The sequence below is a fragment of the Balaenoptera physalus genome (genome assembly GCF_965194825.1).
Source record: "Balaenoptera physalus genome assembly, chromosome: 12".
Lineage (NCBI taxonomy): Eukaryota > Metazoa > Chordata > Mammalia > Artiodactyla > Balaenopteridae > Balaenoptera > Balaenoptera physalus.
The window spans coordinates 46,988,039-47,014,578 of record NC_138897.1 but is presented as its reverse complement, the minus strand read 5'-3'; the positions used below and the strand labels follow the sequence as shown (position 1 = coordinate 47,014,578).

Genomic DNA, 26,540 nt, shown 5'->3' with positions numbered 1-26,540 from the left:
TGAGTAGACACATCTGTGTTGTTATTCGCTTTCCCTGATTCCCTTTTCTTTTTTTAAAATGACTAAGCTTCAGATTTGATTTTCCCAAGGATAATCTTTGCTTGCAACCTATTTCAGTGTATTTACTGTACAAATGAATTTCTTGCCCTTAGTGGTTTGAAGAATGCAATTCTGTTTTCTTAAAAGTTACTTGACCGAAGTGGAAATCTATTTTTAAAGAGAGTGAAATGGCATTGTGAATTTCATTGCTTGGATTTTGCTTGTGTTTTTTCATAGAACATCGCTTAGTTTTCCTTTACTTGCTTGGTTTTCTAGATGCCTTTTCTACCGCAAACTCACTCCTACCTGCCCTGCTTATTTCTGTCCACCTGTCCTAACAACACCTTTTCTTTCCTCCTGCCCTGTTTCAGGATACAGTACAGTCTGAATGTGGCAGACAGGCTAGCTGATGAACATGTTCTCATCGGGTTGTATGTCAACATGCTCCGGAACAACCCATCATGGTTAGTGCAGGTTTGGCTGCTTGACTGTCCTGCGAGAGGGGAACAGTCTGATCTCTTGACAAGCAGTCTCAGCAAGGGGCAAAGTCACTGGATACCAGAGGTGTCCCTAAAGCATTTTTATAACTGATCCAATTAAAATGTCTTGTGATATTACTTTGGACACTGCCCATTAATGTACCATAGAATTCACATTTTTGTCTATATCTTAGCTAAAGGGACAACTCGTGTAAGCGGGTGCTGTGCTAAATATTAGCATCTAGGGAGAGGCAAGACTCTGGGTCCCACCGGTCAGTTCTGTGTTACATGTGCCATGTCAAATTACTACATGACGGTGATGCAGGAATTTGTCTTATTCCAAGGACTTGTGTGTTTCTACTGATTTAGAGAACAATCCTCCATTCCCTTAAGATAGAAGTGAAGAAGAGGAAAAGTGATAGGATGGGATTATGCCATGGAAATCATTTCGTCAACAATGATAACAGTGGGAGAAATTGTCTTTCAACTCTTCTCTTACAAATGTTTCAGGCTAGCCATCCTGATGGAGCCTACTTTCAAGTCCCACAGTATTCAAAGCTTACTTTCCAATGTGTTAAATGTGTGAATTCAGATAGCCTTATGTAATAGAATAAAGGCATTCCTAGAGTTTTTCCCTTTCAATTTTAGTTGTGACACAGGAGATTCCTCCCATTGGTTCAGGTTAGTTAATAATAAATATACATTTTCAATTTGAATGAAAATAAATGCACAAACTGTATAATTATCATGTTTCATCCTAGTTTAGACAACTGTTTTACAAGCATGTTTAGCAAACCAGTTCCTTAGAAATATTCGATTTTACTTAATAACCCTAATACCTTTTCTCTGAACTAAGAGCCTATGGATTTTTTGCCTTTATAACTATTAAGTGAGCCAATGGGTTAAATTGCCTTTAAAATTGGTCCCCTTTCTTCTACTGTGTCACAGAAAGCATCCCTCAAACATCTGGCATTCATCGCCCTCACCACTTGGTATTGTTAACCACGTCTTTGTTTCCAGAACTTTCCTCCCTTGATGCCTTAGAACTATTTTTTGCAAGATTAGTACATGAGATGACTTTAGGTGATACACTGATGAACATTTATTTGTTTTAATAGTTATATATTTATCTTAATTTGTATTTTTTTAATATATGTATATAACCAGTGTACTGGTTTAATTTTATACTATATGCTACTCTTTCAGGAGATAAAAATGCACTCTTCAGCTAAGCCCATCTCTTTGTTCAAATTTTCCCAGCTTGTAGATCGAACAGTTCCTCTTCTTTCTTACATCTCAGCCTCTCAAAACTACAGGTGGAGTGATGGTTTTCATCTTATTCCCAGTGAATTTGGTTCCCCAATGTTATATGGTAGCTGAAACAATAGAACCAAATACTAAATTAACCCCCCCCCAAAATTTGTGTTGGTAATCTTCAAAGCAGGGTATAGTCGATAAAGATTCAACCATGTCTGAATGCAATGATGTGATCTCACACCCTGTCCTCTCCTGTCCTTTGGAGTGTGTGTCCAAAATCTAGCACACTCTGGTTATTTCCACCACTCTTCTTTGACCTTTTCTTAATTAAAGTTGTAACAGAGAAATCTCCAAAGAGGAAAGTGCAGAGTTTGTCACTCCCAGCCCTTTTCCCGCCTCAAGTGGTTAATCATATTGACTTGATGGTCACTTAAGACCATAAAACTGTCTCAGTAGAGACACCTTACATCGACTTGATGAAAGATAGATGTGACTTGTATTTTGAAAACAAAGCAGAATTTAAGACTGATCAATGAAGCTGACTCGGTTTTAAAACCTACTGCCCTCCATAATTCTCATCACTTTTTTCCATCCTTAAAAAATTCCAACTTCTCTTTTCTCATTTTGTTCCTTCCCTTTCCTTTCTGTTTAATTAGATCCTAACCATTCCCCACACCTGCCAGGTTTCTGTAAGTGATGCAGTGATGTCTCCCCTCCTTTATCATCATTATAGCTCTGATGCGTAACCGTCATTCAACTGTGGTGAGATCTATAATGGTAGTAATCACAAGAGCCACCATTTTTTAAAGCATTTACCTCATGATAAGCACTGTGTTTAAAACTTTATTTACATAATTTCCCCTGGTCCTTAGATAAGCCGGTAAATACTCTCATCCCCATTTTATCGATCAGTAAAGGTATCAGTTTAGAGCGTTTACATGACTCTCCCACAGGCACATAGCTACTACACAGTGGGGCCGGGCTTTCAACTTTTATCTACCTGATCCCAAGCTCATAACCACTGTGATACATTGCATCTTTTAAAACCTACATAAATGCATGCCCTCCAGAAAGCTCTTCTGGACATTCCACAACTGCATCCACCACACCTCTATTTACTGAAATTGCATATCCCATTATATTATTTGTATTTCATTTTAACAAATATTTTGAGCACATACTAGTAATAGAAATAGTGGTTGTTCATAAATTACCAATTATGTATTTAGTTCTGTGCCTTGTGATTTCTCATTTTAGTTGTAAGCTTCAAAAAGACAAAAATTTTCTCTTCAGCCTCTTGGACCTCATCACAGCAGCCAGAATATGAATAATAAATTTTACATTTATGAAATGCTTCAAAAATGACAAAGCCCTTTCCCACACATTATTTAATCTGCTTTTCAAAGCCCTGTAGGTTTGGATATTATTATTGCCACTTCACTGATAAGAAAATGCCGGTTACAAGACATTAAGTGACTTATCCAAGGTCACCTGCCAGCAAGGTCTTCTGATATTGAGTCTCATCTGTTTTCCACCTCATACCTCAGCCTTCCTGTCTGTGCACCCTTCATGAGATGGTCTATAAAGAGGAATCTAATAGTTGTTCTTGCTTGAAAGGTGTGTTTTTGTGAGTATTCATATATTCTCCTAATTCACTCGGTGTGGGAGCCTTCTCCCCTATATCAACTGCTTAGCACAATGGGAAACTGACTCATCTGTAAATAGTCTGCTGCTAAATTAAAGATATTCTTATGTGCCCTTGCTGGTTCTGATGTCAGATAAGCCAAATAAATAAACTGTAGATCAAGGGAGAAGTCCTACTGTCTTCCTAATTCCTAAGTGAAGTTTTAAAAGCCTTAATGGTTTTCAAGCACCTTCTTCATTGGGGGAGGAGGGGTCTCAGAGTTATACAGTGAGGGCTTTTTCTGGCCTCTCCTAAAGCTTATCAGGTGCCCAGGCTTGCTAGTGGTTTATAGGACAGATTGTGGCAGGCAGACCAAAGGAGGTTGCAAACCAGCCCAGAACTTCCAACTCTAACCATAATTTTAAGCCTTGATACTTACCAGTCAGAAGCTTCTGGCACGTTTCTCTCAACTCTGAAAAGGCCCCTTGTGTAAGGGAGGGAAGCAGTACAGTGAAAGGGTACAGTCTATACTTTGACATCATGATCGATTGCTGTCACTTTGTTAGACCCCTGATCTCATATAATTAGGTTGATATCTGTCCTGCTTATGTTTTTCTCAAGTACTTTGTTAGACCCCTGATCTCATATAATTAGGTTGATATCTGTCCTGCTTATGTTTTTCTTAAGTACAAGAAATGGGACATTTTGACACCTATTTCCGGGTTTCACATATGAGGTCTAAGTTGTTACTTGCTCACTTGCTTCCTTTAATAGAGTCCTATGGCACTTAGTTCACAGCCCAGACCCATCACTGGGGCTGCAAGCTAGTGTGATCTAGCCCTCGCCTACCCCTCTCCCAGCCCCAGCTCTCATGGGTTTCTCCCACTCAACCACAATATTTAGTCACATCAGCTTTTCATCAGTTCCTAAAAAAAAATTCCTAAAACTGCCTCAAAGACCATGATACTAGTTCTTCCCCTATGCCTAGAACATTCTTCCCCATTTTCCTCCTTCCCTTTCCTTCCACACACACATAAACTGGCTCCTTCTCTGGCTTCCAGACTCTGATTAAAGGCACCTACCTACTCAGGTAGGTCTCCCATATTAGTCTGATCATGGGATACTATTTATTTCATTCTTGTCATAACTGTTATCACTGGTTCCTTGGTTGGTTGGTTCACTCCTACCTTCCTCTTATGGTGCAGACCTTCTCGGACTTGTTTACCACCATCTCTCTGGCACCTAGCACAGTGCCTGGCACACAGTAAGTGCCCAATAAATGCCCATTGATGTTGGAGAATATTGATAGTGCTACAGATATAAAATTCCCTCTCACCCTAAACAAAATTGTTAGAAGTCCTCAGAAAATCTTTTCTACTAGAAAAATACTTTTTGCTATTAAAAGATCACCTATTATAAATTAGCCCCCATGGCATGTTATCAAGCTTAATTTTGAAATCCATAAAAAAATTAAAAAATAAAAAAATAAATAAATTAGCCCTGAAATTGAACATTTAGTGTAAGAGTATAAAATAGGTGAAAAAGTAAAGTATTAAACTTGACGTAGGTAGAAGTGATAAATGTGGATAAAGACGAGAAGCAGCAATTCACTGATGTGACAAAAGCAACTAATAAGAGGCAAAAAAAAAAAAAACTAAAAGTGATGTTGGGCAAAAAAAATTTTTTTTAATTTTTTAATGTTCTCTGACCTTTTCCACTTTGTATCAGTTCACTATGGCTACTGTAACAAAATACAACACACTGCGTTGCTTGAACAACAGAAGTTTATTTTCTCACAGTTCTGGAGGCTAGAAGTCTAAGACCATGGAGCCTGCAGGGCTGTTTCTGCTCAGGCCTCTCTCCTTGGCCTGCAGATGGCTGCCTTCTTGCTACATCCTCACATGGCCTTTTCTCTGTGCACATACATCCTTGGTGTCTCTTCCTCTTCTCATAAGGACACCAGTCATATTGGATTAGGCCCCCACCCTTATGACCTCATTTAACCTTAATTACCTCTTCAAATTCCCATCTCCAAACACAGCCACATTCTAAGGCACTGGGGATTAGGGCTTCAACACGTGAATGTGAGGAGAGACAATTCAGTCCATAGCATGCTTCTACACTGAATCCACTGAATTGTATGCCTTTAATATTTTTAATGTGTAGGCTAAGATTTGACTGACTCTTTTCAGTAAATGTTGTGATTTTGAAAAGTATAAGTTTATTGCAAGCTGCAGAAAGGAAAAAGAAATTATTATCCACACATATTGAAAAGTATCTTCTTTTATGAGTTTTCATTTCCTTGTTAACACTACTCCTTTTCTTCTGTAAAATGTTTAGGACCTTCAGTTATAGAACTAGACTTCTGAGAAAAACATTTCCTTAGAATCCTAAAAATGTAAACCTTCTGAAGAATGTCACACCACCAATGCACGTATTTGCATGAGCTGCACTGTACTCACAGAGGTTTTCTCAGCATGATCAATCAGATGATAAATTGATTGTAAGATGAGTTCGTTTCCCTGTTATAGATTCTAATATATTTTAAGTTCCCATGGAAAATGAGAGTGACACTACAATCTGATGAGGTTATTAATGTAAATTAACTAGCGTGGTACTGGGAACATGGGAATAATTCATTGTTAGTTCCTCACTTAATTTTGAATCGAGTGAAAGGCACATAATAAGTTAGATTTTAAATCCCATTTTGGAAAACCTGTCCGTTGTAATATGGGAGAAATAAACTGATAGCTCATGTATGTGCATCAATATTGAGTTGATGAACTTCAGAGTATGCTTTCTCCAAATGTGCTAACATAAAGAATTCAGAATGGGACATGGTCTCATATGTTGCTTGATAAATTGTACAAAAGGGACATTTTGATTAAAAATTCATGGCAGTATGCAACTTTGCATGAGGAGCAAGGAGAAATAAGAGAAGACTATCACTGTTAAGCTAACTCCTTCCTTTGTTCAGGAAATCAGAGATACAAAGACCACCTATTGCTTCTGTAAAATCCTTATTGATTCAACTAAACTGTTTTTCTTCTTTTTGATATAACCTAGAATACTGGCTGGTAACCAATCATATTTTCTTGAGCAAAAAGGTAATTTATAGATAAGGAAGTGATGGAGCAAAAATGGTCATACCAAACAATATTACCTGCTTTTTATAGGTAAGAGTGAAAAAGAATACTCCCATCGAGTCTTACCATGTACCCTGGCACTGCTGTAAACACTTCACATGGCAATCCTCCCAATAAGCCATGTAGTAAGTTACCACTGTATACCTGTTTTATAGGTGAGGACATTGAGGCACAGAGAGGTTAAGTGATTTTCCCAGAGTCACACAGCTAGTGAGAGGGCTAGGGTTTGCATCCAGAAATGATCCAGCCAACCTCCCACCCACTCTTGCATAACACCGCTACCAGTGGGAGCTTACCTCTTTCAGACACCATCTGCTTTCCTAATCTTTAAAACAACAACAAAAGGTGAGCCAAAAGAGAATTTGCCATTACAGGGGGTGGAAAAGATCTACTGTTGATAAATATGAATGAGTATAATGACATTTCTATGAACTTTAACAACTATACAAAGCACATAAGGAATCTGTATGCAGCCATAGAATGTATCTTGATTTTAACTCTGCCAAATGTAAATAATTTGTTGGATTTTGGATGGCATGGCTAGTGTTAAAATACAGTATTTCATTGTATTCTTATGATTTTCCCAAAGTGCTGAGGATGCAGGCAGAGCCAAACAGGATATAGAAGAGTTGGGCCAAAGACCATGACATTGCAAGCTTAAGTGAGCCAACCTTTATTTGTTCTTTTGTCCAACTAATTCTTGGGTAGTTCCTGCTATGTTCTAAGCACTCAAGTTCCAAGGGTGAAGAGATTGAACCATTCTGTCCTCAAAGAAGTTACAGTTTAGTGAAGGGTAAAGACAAGTGAAAAGGGCAATTAAAATGCAAGGAGAAGAATGCAACATCATTTATAAAGTAGTCTTGCTTTTTTTTTTTTTTTTTTTTTTTAGCAATAGAGACGCAGACATAGAGAATGGACTTGTGGACATGGGGGGAAGGGGAGGTGGGATGAACTGGGAGATTAGGATTGACATATATACACTGCCATGTGTAAAATAGATAGCTAGTGGGAACCTGCTGTATAGCCCAGGGAGCTCAGCTCAGTGCTCTGTGGTGACCTAGATGGGTGGGAATTGGCAGGGGGAGAGGTCCAAGAGGGAGGCTATATATGTATACATATAGCTGATTCGTTTTGTTGTACAGCAGAAACGTAACACAACGTTGTAAAGCAACTATACCCCAATTTTAAAAAAAGCAAAGAGATAACAGCTATAACAAGGGCAGCAAAGTGCAGAGGGCTATAGAATATATAAGGAGCAATGGACCTGAATTTGGAGGTCGGACATGAGGGCAGGAAATGGAAGCCAAAGCCAATACCAGAATGAAGAGGAATTAGCCAAGCAGAAGTGGGTGGAGGAGACAGAGAGACCATTCAGGACAGAGAGAATATGGCTCATGTGAGGAACTTAAGTGTGGTAAGGCCACGGGGGTAAAGGATGAAGCTAGACTATGCAGGACCTTATAAGTCTTATTTAGGAATTTGAAAAATGAGAACCTATTAAGAATTTTATGCATAAGAACGTTACAGCCAACTTCACTTTTAAAAGATCGATGACTTGAGGACAGGAAATGAATTGGAGGAAAGAATAACTCTCAAATCAGAATGACCTATTGAGAGGACTTTACACTCATTCAGGATGAGATGACGGTGGCCTGGGCCACATTGGTGACAGCTGGAATGGAAGGAAATGGAGGAATTTGTGAATTTGTAGAGGTAAAAGGCATGGCCTTGGTGGACGATTATAACATAGTGGGTTATCAAAGTCAGGGTCTTGATAAAGGAGTTTGAAGGCACCTCTATAGAGAAGCCATTGTTATGGTAAGCTGCTTTATTATTATTATTATCCATGAAGATTCCTATGGCATTTTGCTCTCAACCAACTGTGAAAGACAGGAAATACCCTGAGAAAGTCATCTTCCGCTTAAGTAATAACTAATAATGCCTTCTCAGGCAGTAATCCTCCTAATAGCTATTTGCATTTTAATAAAAGAGTAGTGACACTTAATGACCTTAAAAAGTAACCTCTAAAGTTCCTGGCACCATTCAGACAAATGGAAAAAATATTAAGGAAAAATGAAGAAGTATTTCTGGTGCCCTTTAGATCACATTATTATTTGTGTATTTTTTTTCGTTTTTTTTTAAACATAGGTGAATCTCTTCATGACTCAAGTGTAGACAAATACATTTTTTTTTACATTTATTCTGATTTTTTTTTTCTTTTTTTTTTTGGCCGCACAGCTTGTAGCATTTTAGTTCCCCAACCAGGGATTGAACCCGGGCCCTCGGCAGTAAGAGCATGGAGTCCTAACCCCTGGACTGCCAGGGAAACAGGCCTGCAGAGAAACCAGAGAAATATGAACAAACCTTGAGTTCCCAGAAATCCCTGCTAAATCACAATTTAGGAAGCCCTAGCTCAGCTGGGGCCACTTGAGTTTCCTCGATGCCATTTTGAAATCACTAGCAACAGACGCTGGCCATGTATTTAAGGCAGAAAGTGGAGAGCTTTCAGTGTAATAGCTTTCCCCATTCTGAAATGCAGTCTACACAGCAGCCCCTTTTTAATTCATCATGGTCTTGTAACAAGATTACTGATTATAAAGTCTGGAAATGAATAGGCAGGGATGGAGACAATGTTGGAATTGGTATTTCTTTAATGATTTAGGGAATTATTGGCCATTCATTTTCGACTATTTGTAATTGAAGTCTTGAAATAATGGAATTTATTAGGGGAACGCCTCATTCACCCTTGTATGATGTGAACGTACTGAAATGGCACATGTGGACTTATAAATCGTTTGTGTGCACAAAGGGGCAATACATCACTCCACCCCTCATTCACTCGGTGCTGGAGGAAGGAGAGGCAGGGGAAGTATGAGTTATAGCTTACTAGATGAAACCCCATAACTTCCCTTCTTTCATTTCCAGGAGGCTTTTTTTTTAATATAACCTTCATATTATTTATACTTGCTGGTCATTCATGATAAAAGGCACTTTTATCATGAGGTTTTTTATCAAGGTTTTTTGTTATTATTTATTTATCAAAACACTCACAAATGTTTTTGACAAAGTCACTTTCAGGCATTCAAACAGATCATCGTCCTGGGCTTGGAGTTTTGGGCCTTGTTGTCTACACAAACTGTGTTGAGTTAGGCCTATGGTCTCTAATACACCAGCCAGAAAATGACCAATGTGTTAAAAATCAAATTGAATTATTTCTTTTGGGGTGGTTTTATGTTTAAAGTAAGGGCAGCGTAAACTTTCACTTTCTCATTGAAGCTGTAACAAGAAATTCAGTTATTATTATTATTATTTTTTGGCTGTGTTGGGTCTTCGTTTCTGTGTGAGGGCTTTCTCTAGTTGCGGCGAACGGGGGCCACTCTTCACCGCGGTGCGCGGGCCTCTCACTATAGCGGCCTCTCTTGTTGCGGAGCACAGGCTCCAGACGCGCAGGCTCAGTAGTTGTGGCTCACGGGCCTAGTTGCTCCGCGGGATGTGGGATCTTCCCAGACCAGGGCTCGAACCCGTGTCCCCTGCATTGGCAGGCAGATTCTCAAACACTGCGCCACCAGGGAAGCCCCTCAGTTATTATTTTTAACCACTGCAGAGGTCAGACGTGTTTTATAACACATCTGCTTTTCTTTTTATTTATTTATTTATTTATTTTTGGCTGTGTTGAGTCTTCATTGCTGCGCTCGGGCTCTCTCTAGTTGTGGTGAGCGGGGGCTACTCTTCGTTGCGGTGCGCGGGCTTCTCACTGCAGTGGCTTCTCGTTGCGGAGCACGGGCTCTAGGCGCGCAGGCTCAGTAGTTGTGGCTCACGGGCTCTAGAGCACACGCTCAGTAGTTGTGGTGCACAGGCTTAGTTGTTCTGCGGCATGTGGGATCTTCCCGGACCAAGGCTCGAACCCGTGTCCCCTGCATCGGCAAGCGGATTCTTAACCATTGCGCCACCAGGGAAGTCCCAACACATCTGCTTTAAACATCTGTTTTAAAGCATCCGTTGTCCAGAACTAATTCGGCCTTTTGCTAGTAAAAGTAGTTTCTTATTCCAACTTTAAATTTTTATGCTGGTTGAAATCTCAATCCACTGGGATTAATACTACACATAGGTGAGCCCTGAATCCTAGAATATCCGTCTTAAGGGAATTTGTGTGAAAATATCACAATGCTATATGGATATGAAAAATGATGTCTTTTATGGCTTACATTTGGGGTTCATTTCATGTGTTTAACTTTTCCATTTTATTTTCAAGATCTTCTAGATCCTTGCTACTCAGAGTGTTGTCCTTGGACCAGCAATACCTACGTATCTTGAGAGCTTATTGGAAATGCAGATTCTGGGGTCCCATCCTACATCCCCCACTCCAGAATCAGAGACTGCATTTTCACAAGATCCCTACGTGATATGTATACACACTAAAGTTTGAGAAGCCCTGCTCTAGATAGCTGTTGGATGGTAGATGACATTTTGAAGGAGCCAAGAATCATTAATGAATCCGAACAGGTTACTTAAGAGGCAAAATAATAATAAAATTGTATTACCTAATATTTTTGAGCATTTAATGTGTTCTAGGCATCATACCAGCTTGATGTTTTTTACATGCATTGTCTCATTTGGGCAGCAGGAAAGTGAAGACTCTTTTTCTGAGGATGAAGAAGTGACTTGGTAAATGGAGAAATTCAGGAATATTCTAGGTAGGATACGGTAACTTAGAGAAAAGGGCTAAATCTAGTGGAAGAATTCGGGATAAGAACAGGTATAGTTTACATATGTGAGGAATATAGACTAGCGCATAGATAAGGGAAACAGGAATATCTTCCAAATGACCAGAAAAAAATGTTACAGTAACGGATTCCACCAAGCAGAGAAGAGCTACTTGGAAGTGACATAGCTAATATGCTGAAAGCGCATAATGATTTTCATTCATCTTCTCACTTTAGAACAAAGGTTGAAAGACTATGTTGCATGTTTACTGTTTATGTAAGTGTACAAATAAATAATATAAATGTATATTACTTTATATGGATCCAGGTCTTTTCGGTGGATAATTTTTACAACCTTAACACTGGCATAGAAGTGTGTCATTTTAAATGTATAACCATGAGTATTAATTTTTTTCTTTAAGGAACAGGCTTAAATATAAGCCAGTGGAGGAGAATATAAGTATATTTGGGGATTGAGAGGAACTGGTTTCTAATCTTGATCCTGGCCTGATACTCACCATAATAACTGATAAACTAAACTATGACCAACTAGTCTATTAACAGGATTAGTGTTACTGGTATGTTTCACAGAATTTTTTTTTTAGTGGCACCCAAAACTTAGTCTTATGTGAAGGGCTTTCTGAAATATCAACTCTCTAGGAGAGTTGAAAATGCTTCTATTTGCATGAGTGTTTTTAAGGGATCAGATTATTCTTATTCTAATAGGAAGAATTTTTATCAATTTATAGGAGACACTAAATGATTCCCATTCATGTCATTAGAATCCATTACCATAATTCTACTTCTCTGGAAGTAAATATAAAATGTCAAGTTACCTGGGTAGTAGTATTGTAGATGAGAATTATATTCATTATGTATTGCTGCATAACAAATTACCCTAAAGCTCAGCAGCTTAAAACAACAAACACAGTGGGTGAGGAATCCATGTTTGGCTCAGGACTTTCTCGAGGTTGTAATCAAGCTGTGGGTGGGCTGTGATCTCATCTAAACGCTCTACCAAAGGGGATCCAATCACATGGTTACTGGCCGGCTTCAGTTCCTCCTCACGTGGGCCTTTCCACAGAGCCACCTGTGACATGGCATCCAGCTTCCCACAGGGCAAGCAATCCAGAAGAGCTCGAGAGAGAGAAAACATGCCCAAGACAGAAGCCAGGGTCTTTTTATAACCTAATCTTGGACGTTACCTTCCATTACTTCTGCCACATTGTATTCATTAGAATTAAGTCTGTAAGTCCAGCCATACTACAATAAATGAAGAGGATTACACACTTGAGTGTGAATACCAGGAGCGGGGGATGACTGGAGGCTGACCACAATTGGTTTCTTCTTCCTTCTTGCTTTCATATTGTCTAACATGTTGGTTTCAGACATGTATTACTTTGTCATAAGGAAATTAAATTGTTAAAGGCAATACAACTAAATTAAAGAGAAAGTATCCTTTCATCAGAAATGTTGATCAGAAAAGTCACTCCTCTTTGGAGCTTTCTTTGTAAGACAGGATTTATTAAGGACCTTCCTGGCCACATATTAGATCGTATCATGAATCCAAGTCTGATGTCATTAACTTAACAGGATTTTGTATAGCTCTCAAATTTTTTGTGCTGAAAAATTGAAATAGCCAACCCACTCCAGGTGGTAGCATGAATATTTCCATCTTTCTCGGTTGCCTGACTGACTCCTTCTTGCTCTGTTCTCAATAGTATGCTTGAGAGCTCCACCCGGCTTGATGAAGAGCACCGGCTGATCGCCAGATACGCGGCGAGACTGGCAGCAGAGTCCACTTCGTCTGTAAGTACCCTGAATGAGAGGATGTCACGTTGATTGTTACCCTAACAGCTGATGCCACAACAGCAGAGCTGAGTAGTTGCTACTGTGCCGTCTGCAAGACCTGAAAACGATCTGGCCTTCCACTGCTTCCATTTTCACTTTCCAGCTATCATTCTGGTCTAGCATGAATCAGAGCTCGAGGTATTCCTGTTACAACAGTGCTGAACCAGACCAATACCCAATTTCTCTGGATAATTCCTAATCAATTAATATAAAGAACAAACAATGATTCAAATCCACAACTGGCTCATATAAGTTTCTACTTTTATCAATATATCAAGAAATATATATCAAAAGTTGTTTCTACTTTTCTCAATATAGCAAGAAAGAGAAAATTATGTCATAAAATCAAAAGAAAACTCTGCATCACATGTCAAAGTTCCCATATGCCAGACTTCGCTACAGAAGACCATTTCGGATATAAAATATAGGACCTCACACTTCTTCATTAGCAACACAAATCGTTTCTTTGTTAGAAGAAATGCTAATTAAAAATGAGAGAAAAGCTTTATGAAAGCCAGACCTTTACCAAGTTTAAACCTTTCCCTATGGTTAGTTTTCTAGAAATGAAAAATCAGGCTGAGTTTCACCATGTCTTTGGGCTTAGGCAATGGGTGTTATTTTTTAAAGCTTGGCATTCTTTGGTAGAAAGATTAGTTGTAATTTTTTAAAATTTGTTTTAAAAGCAATAAAGACTGACATTGAGGAATTTCTATAATGTACGGTAGAGCAAAGAAAGCAAGGCACAGGGAAGTCTACATAATCTGACCCTACTTTTATAAAACAATATCAAATAAGCCCTTGACTAGATACACATACACATAAATACATATATATAAATATGGTATATGAGGTATATATACATATATATTCTTATATAATCATATTCTTATATATATGTGATTATGTAAGAATGGAGAGGGACTTCCCTGGTGGCGCAGTGGTTAAGAATCCGCCTGCCAATTCAGGGGACACGGGTTCGAGCCCTGGTCCGGGAAGATCCCACATGCCACAGAGCAACTAAGCCTGTGCGCCACAACTACACAGACTGTGCTCTAGAGCCCACAAGCCACAACTACTGAGCCCACACGCCACAACTACTGAAGCCCGCACGCCTAGAGCCCATGCTCTGCAACAAGAGAAGCCACTGCAATGAGAAGCCCACGCACTGCAAGGAAGAGTAGCCCACTTACCTCAACTAGAGAAAGCCCGAGAGCAGCAACGATGACCCAATGCAGCCATAAATAAATAAATAAATAAATAAATAACTTTATTAAAAAAAACAAAAGAATGGAGAAAGTTATGACTGCGTATACACCAGTTGTTAAAGCTGGTTGCAATCCATCAGTGTAAAATTACATATATGAATAAAGAAATGCTAAAAGTATGTTGACCAAAAGAAGAAAAGAAAGTCATATTCACTATGACTTTAAAACTATACAATTTTTTGGGCTTCCCTGGTGGTGCAGTGGTTGGGAGTCTGCCTGCCAGTGCAGGGGACACGGGTTCGAGCCCTGGTCTGGGAGGATCCCACATGCCGCGGAGCAGCTGGGCCCGTGAGCCACAGCTACTGAGCCTGCGCGTCTGGAGCCTATGCTCCACAACAAGAGAGGCCGCGATAGTGAGAGGCCCGCACACCGCGATGAAGAGTGGCCCCCGCTCGCTGCAACTGGAGAAAGCCCTCGCGCAGAAACGAAGACCCAACACAGCCAAAAACGAATAAATTAATTAATTAATTAAAAAAAAAACTATACAATTTTTAATTGTATATTACAGTGGTTAAACAGTAACTCTAGAGAAAGAGATACTTCAGCAGTGATATATTTTTTTAACCCCACCTTTACTGAAAGAATAGTTGCAATGGGAACAGCATGGCAAGAATGAACTAGTTCCCCAAAGACTTCAAGTCAGAAAGCTAAAAACCAATTTTTCCCATGTTTTGTATATTTGCCTGCCAAAGGATTCTATTCTGCTTTCCACTGCATAGATGTGCTCCGGATCCCCAAAAAAGCTGGTCCTTAGGAGAGGAATGGCCATTTAATTTTACGTGTTTGCTTTTTTTTGTTTTGATAGAAATAGTTTTTTCTTTCTTGTGCATATCTCACGACTCCTGTCTTTTCAAACACAGGTCGGTTCCCCTTCCCAGTACTAAATAGTATAAACCACATATTTTCCAGCAGCCAGCACAGCAGAGGAGTGCCCCTGACATCTCCTTCACCATTGATGCAAATAAGCAACAAAGGCAGCTGATCGCAGAACTAGAAAACAAGAACAGGTAAGGCTTTTGGGACATACTGGTTTTTTCGATCAAAGTACGCATTCATTAATAACCTGTAGTCATGCTTTTAAATATCCAGGTTTTTTCACCCTGTAGGCATATAAATATAAGGGAAGACATCTAGAGTCAGTGATGCTGGCTTCTGAAAAGCTAATCTTTAAATTTTAGATCATCAGAAACTTCACGAGGGAAAAAATAATTTTATACATATATATTATTTCTGAGATGTCAATGCAATTAACGTAGTCTCCCTAGACAGTCTCATTTCCCTTTTTCTGACACACTTATTTTTGTTAAGGAGCTGTCTAAGGCAGAAGGGCGCTCCTGGGTGCTAGGAGGAAAGTATCTCAGCCCCCCAGAGACAAGCAGAAGGCTCGCCAGGGAGGGGTCCTGTGAGGATCCCCAGCTAAAGGGGCATCTGGGGTGACCACCCAGTTGTTCAAGCCAAACATTTCCACGCCCAACCCATCAGTAGGTTGTCTCTTTATTCAACACAGACTGATTCACAGTCTGGCCCCGTGGCAGTTCCCAAAACCTGTGCACTTCATGTCCTCCATTACCACTCAATCCAACCTGTCATTTCATATCATGTTCTTTCTTGTTCAGAACCCACTGGTGATTTTCCACCCACTTTGAATAAAACCCACCGCCCTTACCACAGTCTGCAGGTCCTACCTGACCTGATTCCAGCCTCTCTTGCCAGCCACAGCCTGCCTGGCTCATTACACTCCTGCTTCTTTCTTTCTTTACAGCCTTTAAAGTATCGGTTGTTCTCGCAGCTTAGAAAGCTCTTCATCGGGGTCTCTGCAGAGATGGCTCCTTCGTATCACTCAGATCTCAGCTCAAATGCCACCTCCTAAAAGATCACCTCTCTAATCTCTCCCACTACCTCTTATTCCAGGAACCACTCTCTGTTACATCCGTGTGTGTGTGTGTGTGTATGACATCTCTCTCTGAAAAAAAGTCGCATTTAAGTGTTTGTTTCCTTTTTATTGTCTGTCTTCCCTGACTGATATGGAAGTTCTTTGAGAACAGAGGCCGTGACAAATGGCCCCTGAGTTCCAGAACCATGCCTGGTACATTGTAACAGTGTAGAAACTCAGTCAATATATACTGAGTGAGAAAGTAATAAATATCTGAGTCAGATCTCAAACTCAATGCTGAGTAAGCCTCATATAAGAACAACTTGTACATTCTGTATTTCTTAGAACAACACCAAGCTGTCTTAATACTTAATCTCATCTTTAAACACTGATGTCCCTTCTGAGATCAGTCTGGTAAAGGAGGGGGTTGTGATCATTGTTGCATGCCTGTAGAGTTTGACCTGAAAATTTTGGGATAAATGGTCATGCTATTCTTTAAAATCCTATAGAAAAAAAAAATTAAAAGGAAGATACAAACTCACTTGGCACATTTTCATATTCTTAGAAAGAAAAAAAGACTAAAGTGAAAATTTGAAAGCCCACAAATATCTTGGTTGCAGTTTTAATCTACTCTCCCACCTCTCCAAAGCACTTTGTTTTCCTTTCCGATTCACTGCTTCCACTCAGCATGGGGATAGCACACTTGAGGGGAAATCGGGACTTCCTTTAAGGAAATACCCCAGGGGTATCTACCTCCATGTGGGATTCCAGAATCAGCAAGAAACCCCATGAATGTGCTGGCTGTACCATGCTACCACTCTTACTGCTTGTTTCTAGGGCATTTTGGGATTGCAATCTCTGAATACATGTTTTTAGGACGAGAGGGGATAAAGGAATGGAAATGAGAAGAGATGGCAGAAAGAGAGCTTCATCCTTTCCCTGAGTTCTCTCCCCACCCCGTGCCTGAAGAGCATCTAGTCCTTCCTGAACTCATCTCTCTAATCCAACGGCCTCATGCCTTCCAAAGACCCCAGAACCACATCCCAGAAGCTTATCCAGGTCACAGTTCCTGCACCATGGAAATTCACCCAGGGATCCAATGGTCTCCAAAGTGACAGTTAACCCAATAATCAGATCTCTGGGCTTCAAGGAAGGATAGAATTCCTCACTTTACCCCGTGACTACCCTAGGTAGTCATTTAGACATTTCAGAAATGATCTTTAGAAGATAATGCTTTCTTAGAGCATCCTTAGAGCAATCAGTTAGAGTTAGTATTAGGAGTAGCTGGACTCTTCAGATTACACTGTGGAAGTCACAGCCTGCCTAGGCTAGACCTGTCCAAGCAAGTACCAAAGACTGAGGGAGTCGAACATATATGGGCTTTGGGGCAAACCCCCCTGAGTTCAAATGACTGCTACCGCCTACTTATTGAAATTGGGCAAGACTTTTAACTGGTATGTGCTTGATTCCCTCATTCATAAAACAGATAATAACAGTACCAATAGAACTATTGGTACTCTACTAGTCTATATACAATAGAACTGTTATGAGGATTAAATAAGACTAAAGAAGACAGCAGAGTCCCTGGGTCTAAGCACTTCATGCTCCTTACCTATCTTACCTTTATTCTCATCTGATCAGAGCTGCTTCTCTCTTTTTCTTCCTTGGGCTAAATGGCTGTGTCATGGTTCTGTCCTGAGAACCAACAAGGAAAACTAGTGGGAGTCACAGAATGTCAGGATGTTAGCCCTCAAGATCTTGGAAATCTCAGTTCTTCACTGATTTTCAGGCTGAGCTCTCTGGGAGTTCAGGGGCCCTGTAGGGGTGTGTGAAGAGGAAGAAGAGCTAGTAGCACAGGGCACCCCCCCCCTTTCTTTAACCAGAGAAGTTCCTTCTTAACTGTGTGACATGTTGGGTTTCCATGGAAGATTTCTTTTAAAGAAAATTTTCCACTATAGAACACCAAGGGGGACAAAAAAAAAAGTTGAAAACCACTGAATTATGGTCCAAGCTCCTCACCATACCCATGAGAGGTGTAGTGACTCACTGGAAATTAGCTTCTTGATTCTGGCATGTTTGTGAAGCAGGAGGTTGTAAATCAGCCTCTCAGATGGAAAGCCGCCCATCCCCCTTGCTCACCAAGTTCACCTTCCATTCTTGGTGCTTCGTTCTGTCTTATGGGCTCTTCTGCATTTTGCTGGATGGGAGACTGACCCCTCCCCCAAGAACCTGTGACTTCTAACCTTGCTTAATAGCTTCTAACTCACTTAGGGATAATTTGTCTTACATCGGTCACCCATCCCTTGTGGCTGGCCTAATGTTCACCTCAATGCAGGGCAGCCCAGGCCCCAACATCAATAATAGACTGACATGTCTCACCCCTGACAGAGGTCACACCAATAGCACTCTTATGTCACAGAGTCAATTACAGTGAATCCTTTTAAAAGCACTTTCCTTCATAAGGCTACCCTTATTCAGATACATTGTTAAGGCTGAAAATATCAAGGAAAAGAGAAAGAATTTTGCCTACCTGGGGGCTCCTCAGATAAATTCAGTGAGAAGAATTTCATTCTTGGTGAGAGAATGGGGTTATTTAGTTTTGCAAAATGAGCACCATTTATCCTTATTTTTTCCAAGCATCTCTTACTTAGTAGCTGCAGGTACTTTACGGTGTCAGACTGAGATCATAAATAAGAGGAAGATTCATTTTTGTCTCTTAAGCAGCGCGCTTTGCAAAGTTGAACACATTACCACAGCATTATATTACTGACTAGAGAGAGTATTAGGTCCTGGGGAGAACACTCAGCTTGAAGGCTCAAATGACATATTGCAGAGTCTTCCTAGTTTGGATGTACTGGAGATGAAGGCAGTATCCCCTCACCCAGAGCACGCAGCTGTTGCAGGAGGGGGCAACAATGTTCCAGGGCCGGAGAGTGGGCTCTTGTCTAACACTCAGAAATGAATTGTCCAAGAAGACACATATTGACAAAGCAAAGAGTTTATTGGGAACGAACGGGCGCCCGGGGGGAGAGCAGCAGGGTAAGGGAACCCAGGAGAACTGCTCTGCCACGTGGCTCGCAGTCTCAGGTTTTATGGTAATGGGGTTAGTTTCCGGTTGTCTCTGGCCAATCATCTTGCTTGGCCCATATTTGGTCTGACTCAGGGTCCTTCCTGGTGGCGCGCGCATCTCTCATCCAAGATGGATTCCAGCACGAAGGATTCTGGGAGGTTGGTCGTCTCCTCCCTGTCTTGGCCCCTCCCGAATTCTCCTGGTTAGTTTTTGGTGGCAGCACCATGTTCCTTATCAGAACCTCCTGTTGTGAGACAACTCAGGCAAGCAGTTATCAGTTACCATCGTACCTGGCCAAGGCGGGCGGTTTCGGTCAATGGTTCCCTAACCCAACTAGCTACAGCCAACACCTCGTAAACACAGTCGGTTAATGAGGGTTGGTTCTGCTCCAACACATAGGTTGACCCCTTCTTTCTTTGCTCTGGTGGCCCTGATCTACTCAGATGTTAGATCCTGGACATCCTGGAAGTTAACTGACCTGGGTTTCTTATCTTCCTCCTCTCTCCCAAGAGAAATCTTACAGGAGATCCAGAGGCTGCGGCTAGAGCATGAGCAAGCTTCTCAGCCCACTCCGGAGAAGGCGCAGCAAAACCCCACTCTGCTGGCAGAGCTCCGCCTCCTCAGGTAAGAAAAGGAGCCCAAGGCGTCTCAGGAAATACAGGTGTCTGAGATCATCAATAAAGTCTAACAGTGTCCACCAGAAAACGGTCCTCAGCCACCATAGCTGCTAACGTCTGTTTGCTTTTTTTTTAATAGCACGCATCTAATTGCTGGAATTTGGAGGTTTGGGAAAGAGGCTGTTTATTTTATTTTATTTTTTTCTTTGACACAGAGAAAAGGAAACAGTGTTCTTTAGATCCGAAACAAAATGTTTCACTGGAAAACAGAATTTTTTATAGTGCACTCTTTTTTTTATTAAAGTATAGTTGATGTACAATATTATATAAGTTACAGGTGTACAATATAGTGATGCCCAATTTTTAAAAGTTATACCTCATTTATAGTTTTTATAAAATATTGGCTGTATTCTGTGTTGTACACTATATCCTTATAGCTTATTTTATACATAATAGTTTGTACCTGTTAATGTCCTACCCCTGTGTTGCCACTCCCCCCTTCCCTTTCCCCATTGGTAACCACTTGTTTGTTCTCTATATCTGTCTTACTAGAAAAAATTTGAACTCAACTCTTTTTAGTTCTTTGCACTATCAACAATAGGTATATGATAAAAGTGATCAACAAAACAAACATGTAAACAACTAAAGAATCATCACAGTTTTTTAAATTTAAAAATTTACCTGTGACCCATAAATTATCTCTAAATCTTGGTCCCTAATAGCTTTGCATACAGATTTTCATACCTTCTTGTTCTAGAAATGAATTTAAAGGCCTGGTGTTACCTAGTCTGTCATCATGAAATATTTGAGTTGGGAAGGACCTAAGGTCATTTGGTTCAAGCCCTGAATTTCAGGGCACTTCTCAGGGTCAGACCAGTAGAGGGTAGTAGGACGTGGATGAGAATTGTGACCACGTGCAAAAGGAGAGTCACACCATGGGCTCCAATCAGACTTCACCACCATACCTTGAATATGGCACTTACCCAAACCTGTCTGTGTAATAAACAACACAAACATAAACTCAAATACATTCCCTCATGGAAATGTCATATGGATATTTCACTATAAGGCACTTGTAGTTAGCAAGTATAACATTCTTTCCATCTTTCAGTTTGGATGCCAAGTATATTTCAGGTAAATCTAACTCTGAGGCATAATTTTTATAATAAGTACAGATGCCTCTTCTCAGAAACACTTACCAGAGTTAGAGTGCCACTTACTTCCTCCATACAAAGAGACTAAATTAAGCAGATTCTGTATGGCTATATTTGGATTTTACCAAGTCTCTATTGATTGTAGCCATGGATGTTTCTGGGGGTTCCACTCTAACCCTGCACTTTGGCCGTATTAACATCTGAGCACTCAGCACATCTGGCCAGGGGGCAGGCCCTGCCTCTCAGCTGGGATCCAGTCTCCCCAGGTTTGTGCACCTGGCTAGAGGGGCAGACCCACCAAAGGCCTGAGTTATGGAAAGGAGACCTATAGAACTTGCAGCTTGTGGAGGCTGCTTGATGTGAAGAGATCACGTCATACTTTGGAAGAACAAAATAAATTAATGGAAGAAACAGGAATTCTTCCTTTTCAACGTAGGGGATTTCTGGTCCTACTTTCACAGAGTTGTATTAGAAATTCTTGCACATTCTACTACCATCACCCAGAAGGGATGAAAATGAAAAGAAGGAAAAAGTGATGTTTTACATCCTCCTCCTCAAAGGCATATGAAAGTAAAATCACTGCTTGAAAACATCTTTTGCCAAATAGGATCATGTAGGCCCTCCAGACTCACAAGTTAAGAAGGTTAAGTCTAGTGTACACAGAAATATAACTGAATAAACCAACTTAGAAATAGAATAGTCATTCATCTACACCTCAGGGCACCCTGTCTCTGCCTGGAATGTTCTTTATACCTCTTCACTGGCCGTCCCATTCTCCAGTGGAAGGGTGGTGACTAGGAATTTTCATAAGCATTTTCACTGGTTCCCCCCAGTTAGCATTTGCTTTCCAAAGTATTTGGTTCCGTTAGGATGATACCATCTGGGAAGGCATCTTTATGTGCCTGGTTCACTGATGATGACTTTTCCAACTGATATTTCTTCCCTCCTTGATGTTGCTATCTTGGAACAGACCAATAATTCTAACCATCCTCTGGCCCTGACTCGTGGGCATTCCCATGACCCCAGCCTAGCTCAAAGCTACACTAAGGAATCTGGCTCTGTGAGGAACTTCTAAACTTTCGGCCCACACTGTCAGCTGGTGGCCCACACATAAGGCTTGAGGCTTGAGACACCTAAATCCTAGCTGATTCACTTGCCTGCCTCCATATTCTCCACATTTCTTCTGCCTGGAAGAAGAAGTACCCTCCCTTGAAGTATATTTCTTTAGATGCTTATGAACCGTTTATACTGTGCTAAGCACTTTAACAATTTGGGGATTTCAAAGATACCCTGACATCCCAGATTAAGAAAACCTGCTCTGGGTGTTTTCTCTTTTAGTCATTTCAGACTTTCAAAGAGTTCCAAAACAATGACCTCTTGCCAATTACTTTGGCCTTGAGTTCCCATTGAGGGGTGACCATGTGAAGCCGCCAAAGGAACTCCTTATTGTAGCTTTGACAGAGGTCTTCTCCACCTGTTACATCCTTACTGGGCCTCTTATTGAGAAGCCAACAGGAGAAATTTCTTTAGTAGGGGAATGGGGGCAGCAAGATCAGAGCTTTGCTTTTCATGAACACATAGTTTATTTTTATCTTAAGGGCACCATGACCTTTCTAAATGATCATATTTCCCTTTTTACTTTAGCCACAAGAAAGTGGAAAGCCAGGTTTGCAACCCAGATCTGGCAACTGAATAGGATTATAGGATAGGCATTTCTGTGTGCTAATCTGACATTTTCTATGCACGAAGCTCTACATACACTGTTCCATACAGTAGCTGTAAAAAAAATCCTAGGAGCTGGACATTACTATTATAGTCTTTTTATAGATAAAGAAACTGAGATTCACAGCAGTTAAATAACTTGCCCAAGATCCTGCACAATGAGCATCACAGGTATATTCTCTCTCTTTTCCTTGGGTCTTAATTATCTCCTGCCTGTACTATTATAATAAACACTTACCTGATTCCCAGCCTCTGGTCCATCTACACTGCTATCAGATTTATCATCCTCCATTTTATTGTTCATTTAGTTCATTCATCTTGAGGATATTGCTATCAATCCTACAACAGGAAGCCATTAGAGGATGAGTTACGTATCAAGTTAACACAGTGGATTAGATTGTCAAGTCAGATTCACATGATCTTACCCTAGTATTGAGCTTTACTCATAATTTCAAGAATACAGGCAATCAAGAGGCACAGATGAAGCAGAGAAAGGGCTGGAACATTCCATGTGGTTCCCCAGGTCTTTCCTTCCCATATTGGAGGGAGTATCTGAGGGGAATTTTGCAAGGTGATCTAGTGAGCCTTCCCACTGCAGAACCATTAAAAGACAGCTAAAGAACTATGTTTGCAAAGACAATACCATGTTCTATCATGAAGAAAACATTAATGAAAACTGCAGAAGCAACTTGACACTACAAATCTTAAGAAAAACAAGTATAAATTTTCATATCTATCCCTTGCCTAAAAAATAAGCATCATATTATACACATGGCATTGTTTTCAAAGTATATAAAATTATTCTTCGAGAAAATGTATTAATATAAAGAGACTCTTTTTTGTTTCACCAATTAAAAATGGAATCATAATCTCTGATGCAAGTCTGTGGTTTCCAGACTTGAATTTCATTAGACCAGCTTAATTTTTTTTATTATTTTGGGGAAACAACATAAAGTTGAGTACTTTTTGTTTTACCATATAATGACATTTTTAAACTACCATCATCTGTTATTGCAAGTTTCATGAATGACAGTATATTTTTCAACTTTTTATTTTGAAAAAGATTTTAAGCCTACAGAAGTGTTGTAAGAATATCACAATGAATGTCCTTCTACGCTTCACCTAGAGATTGCGAATGTTTTGCCACACCCTTCTGCATCTCCCTATATATGTTTGTATATGTAAATTACATATGCATTTTTGATGAGCCATTTGAGAGTAAATTGCAGACATTATAACACTTTACCCCTAAATACTTATGTATATATTTTCTAAGAAAAAAGAAGACATTCTCTTGTATAACCATGGTATCATCATCAAATTCAGGAAAGTTAATATTGTTATTTATTATTATCTAATATACAGTTCATATTAAAATTTTGCCTATTGTCCCAACACTGTCCTAAAGAAAGTAGGTTTTAACACACACACAAAGTTAGAAATAATCTGACAGAATAACAGAATAAAAAGCGTTCGTTCAGACATGAATATTTTTAGCTCTATGAAAATTAAATCACTACTTAGTCCTTGTTTTCTCATTTTTCCTTGGAACAGTGGAGGCTACATGTGTTACCCACATTTGGTAACCACTGGTATAAACACTTATAGAGAAGATATTATTAAATGAATGTTTTTTAAAAAATTTAATTCAATCAAATGCATGAAAGAGTAAATGTCGTATTTTGAAAGAGTACTACTGTAAGATAAATGTACAAGTAAGGTTTTTTTCAATGTTGGTTAATTATAGATTACTATAAGCTAACTTTTTCTGGTAGTTTTTGGATGCTTCTCTTAATATTTCTTACCTATAATATTAGAAGTTTGCTTCAACCTTCTTCTCAAAGTGCTCTTATGATCAAAAGGCCAAAATTTATAGAACAGTATCTAGAAGAGAATTGGAAATAAATCAGAAACATTATCTACTCTTCTGCCAAGCCCTTCTGAGGATGTAGCTGGAACACCATGTGCAGACAAGGTCAAAGAAAAAACAGCTAATGGGTTTGTCATTGAAGAATATTTTCGAATTGGGCAAGACTTTCAAAATTAGAACGCTACAGACCAGGAAGACCAAAGACTAAAATAAGATACCATTAAAGTCTATAAAATTATGATATTCCTTGTCCTTGGGATTCAGAAAAGAGGCAACTGTAAAGAAAATCAAAGGAAGGATTGCTCTGGAATAAGCTTTAAGTGGCAATAAAAGCCAAAAATATAAATATTTTCAAAAAGAGTGATGTGTTTATAAGTTTTAAATTCATAATTCATCATAGAGAAGGCCTATATGAAAGCAAATTAAAAATGTCTCCTTTATATCCATAACCTGTCCTCCCACAAAATATCTTTTAATTGGATGAGTCATTGACATAACTCAGTGTGACATTTTTATATTGTCACTTTTCATTTCAGAGTCCCTGCTATAGCTCCACTTAATATTGTGTCTGTGCCATTGAGATTAGGCATACTTATGCATACATTAACACATACATGGTTAAAGCATCCACACACTTTTTAAAATATAATTTCAAAATCAGACAGAAGCCTTTGGGGCAAGGAAAAAATGTATATATTACTTTTTCACTAATGGTCATGAAATAATAGATTTGAAATAGATTTGGAAAATATACTTATACTTCAGAAATGTGAATCATTAATATTCGTGTCCTTCATTGTTTTCATTCTTGCTGACAGCTGATAGAAGTTCTGCAAAACAAACCAAAATTAAGCAAACACAAACCTTGTAGATTATTAGAACAACTGTATAGGAACTCCTTTTTTTCTGACCTCACTCTATGCAGCCAAACCCAAGCCAGAAGATTTATATCGAATATAAAAACTATACCACGAATATTTCTACTCTGAAAGGCACCACATTGCATACTAAGAATTGAAGAGATGAAAAATGTACTTTTCTAAATCTGATTTCCAGACACTAAGGTGATCAGTGTTTTCTGTGAGATTTACAAAAGGGTCCTTGGGTTCGGAGGATCTGAGGGATTGGCCTTTTTCAGTGACAGTTTGGTTTTTGTTTGTTATCTCAAGGGGACCCAATGGCACAGCACAGGGCCCATGACATAATAAGCATTCAGAAAAGATTTCATTAAATAGTTAATGCAGGGTAGATGGGGGTAAATATCCAATAAGAGTTTAATTTTGTTTTAGTATGACTTTTAACAAATAAACATACACCCAAGCTATAATTGTTCATTCATTTGACATTTCCCTGCCTGGTAACCTATGTCAAAGACCCAGAGACGCCCTTTTTCTAGCAGTCCACAAGACTGGCAAATGTGATTAGCTCAGTGAATTGAATGCTGTTTCTGATGACAACTGCTTCTTTCTTAGACAGCGCAAGGATGAACTGGAACAGAGAATGTCTGCTCTCCAGGAGAGCCGGAGAGAGCTAATGGTCCAGTTAGAAGGTCTCATGAAGCTACTAAAGGTAAGATGTTTCAAATAAATGTTTCCTAGACCTACGACTATGGCATTTGTAAAAAAATTTTTTAATTAAAAAAATAAAAGAAATTTGCACATAATGTGCAATGGTTTTTTCAATTACTATATGTGAGTTCCTCCAAAATGTGGTTTCAAACTCAGTTTTAGTATCTTTTCTTAGACACATCAAATGATAGCAGTCAATTATAGGGCTCATTCTTATCCATTTCCTGGAACCAGACTACTGAGGACCTTCATGGCACAACTTATTTCCAGTTGGCTCATTTACAGTTCCTTTTGTCCTTGGA

At 39.5% G+C, this 26,540-nt stretch overlaps 1 protein-coding gene across 37 annotated transcripts in view; it reads left to right on the top strand.

Moving 5' to 3' along the window:
* The window catches only part of DTNA (dystrobrevin alpha), a 387,334-nt gene that overhangs the window by 335,969 nt on the left and 24,825 nt on the right, over positions 1-26,540 (top strand). For 24 of the 37 annotated variants that reach the window (XM_082416073.1, XM_082416058.1, XM_082416049.1 and 21 more), the window contains 5 exons: positions 411-503; positions 12,970-13,057; positions 15,274-15,371; positions 19,818-19,931; positions 26,143-26,239. In XM_082416073.1, coding sequence (XP_082272199.1) covers positions 411-503; positions 12,970-13,057; positions 15,274-15,371; positions 19,818-19,931; positions 26,143-26,239 — 490 coding nt within the window. The remainder of the gene's footprint in view (positions 1-410; positions 504-12,969; positions 13,058-15,273; positions 15,372-19,817; positions 19,932-26,142; positions 26,240-26,540) is intronic. The other 13 variants (XM_082416070.1, XM_082416065.1, XM_082416064.1 and 10 more) reach the window with 3 other exon arrangements.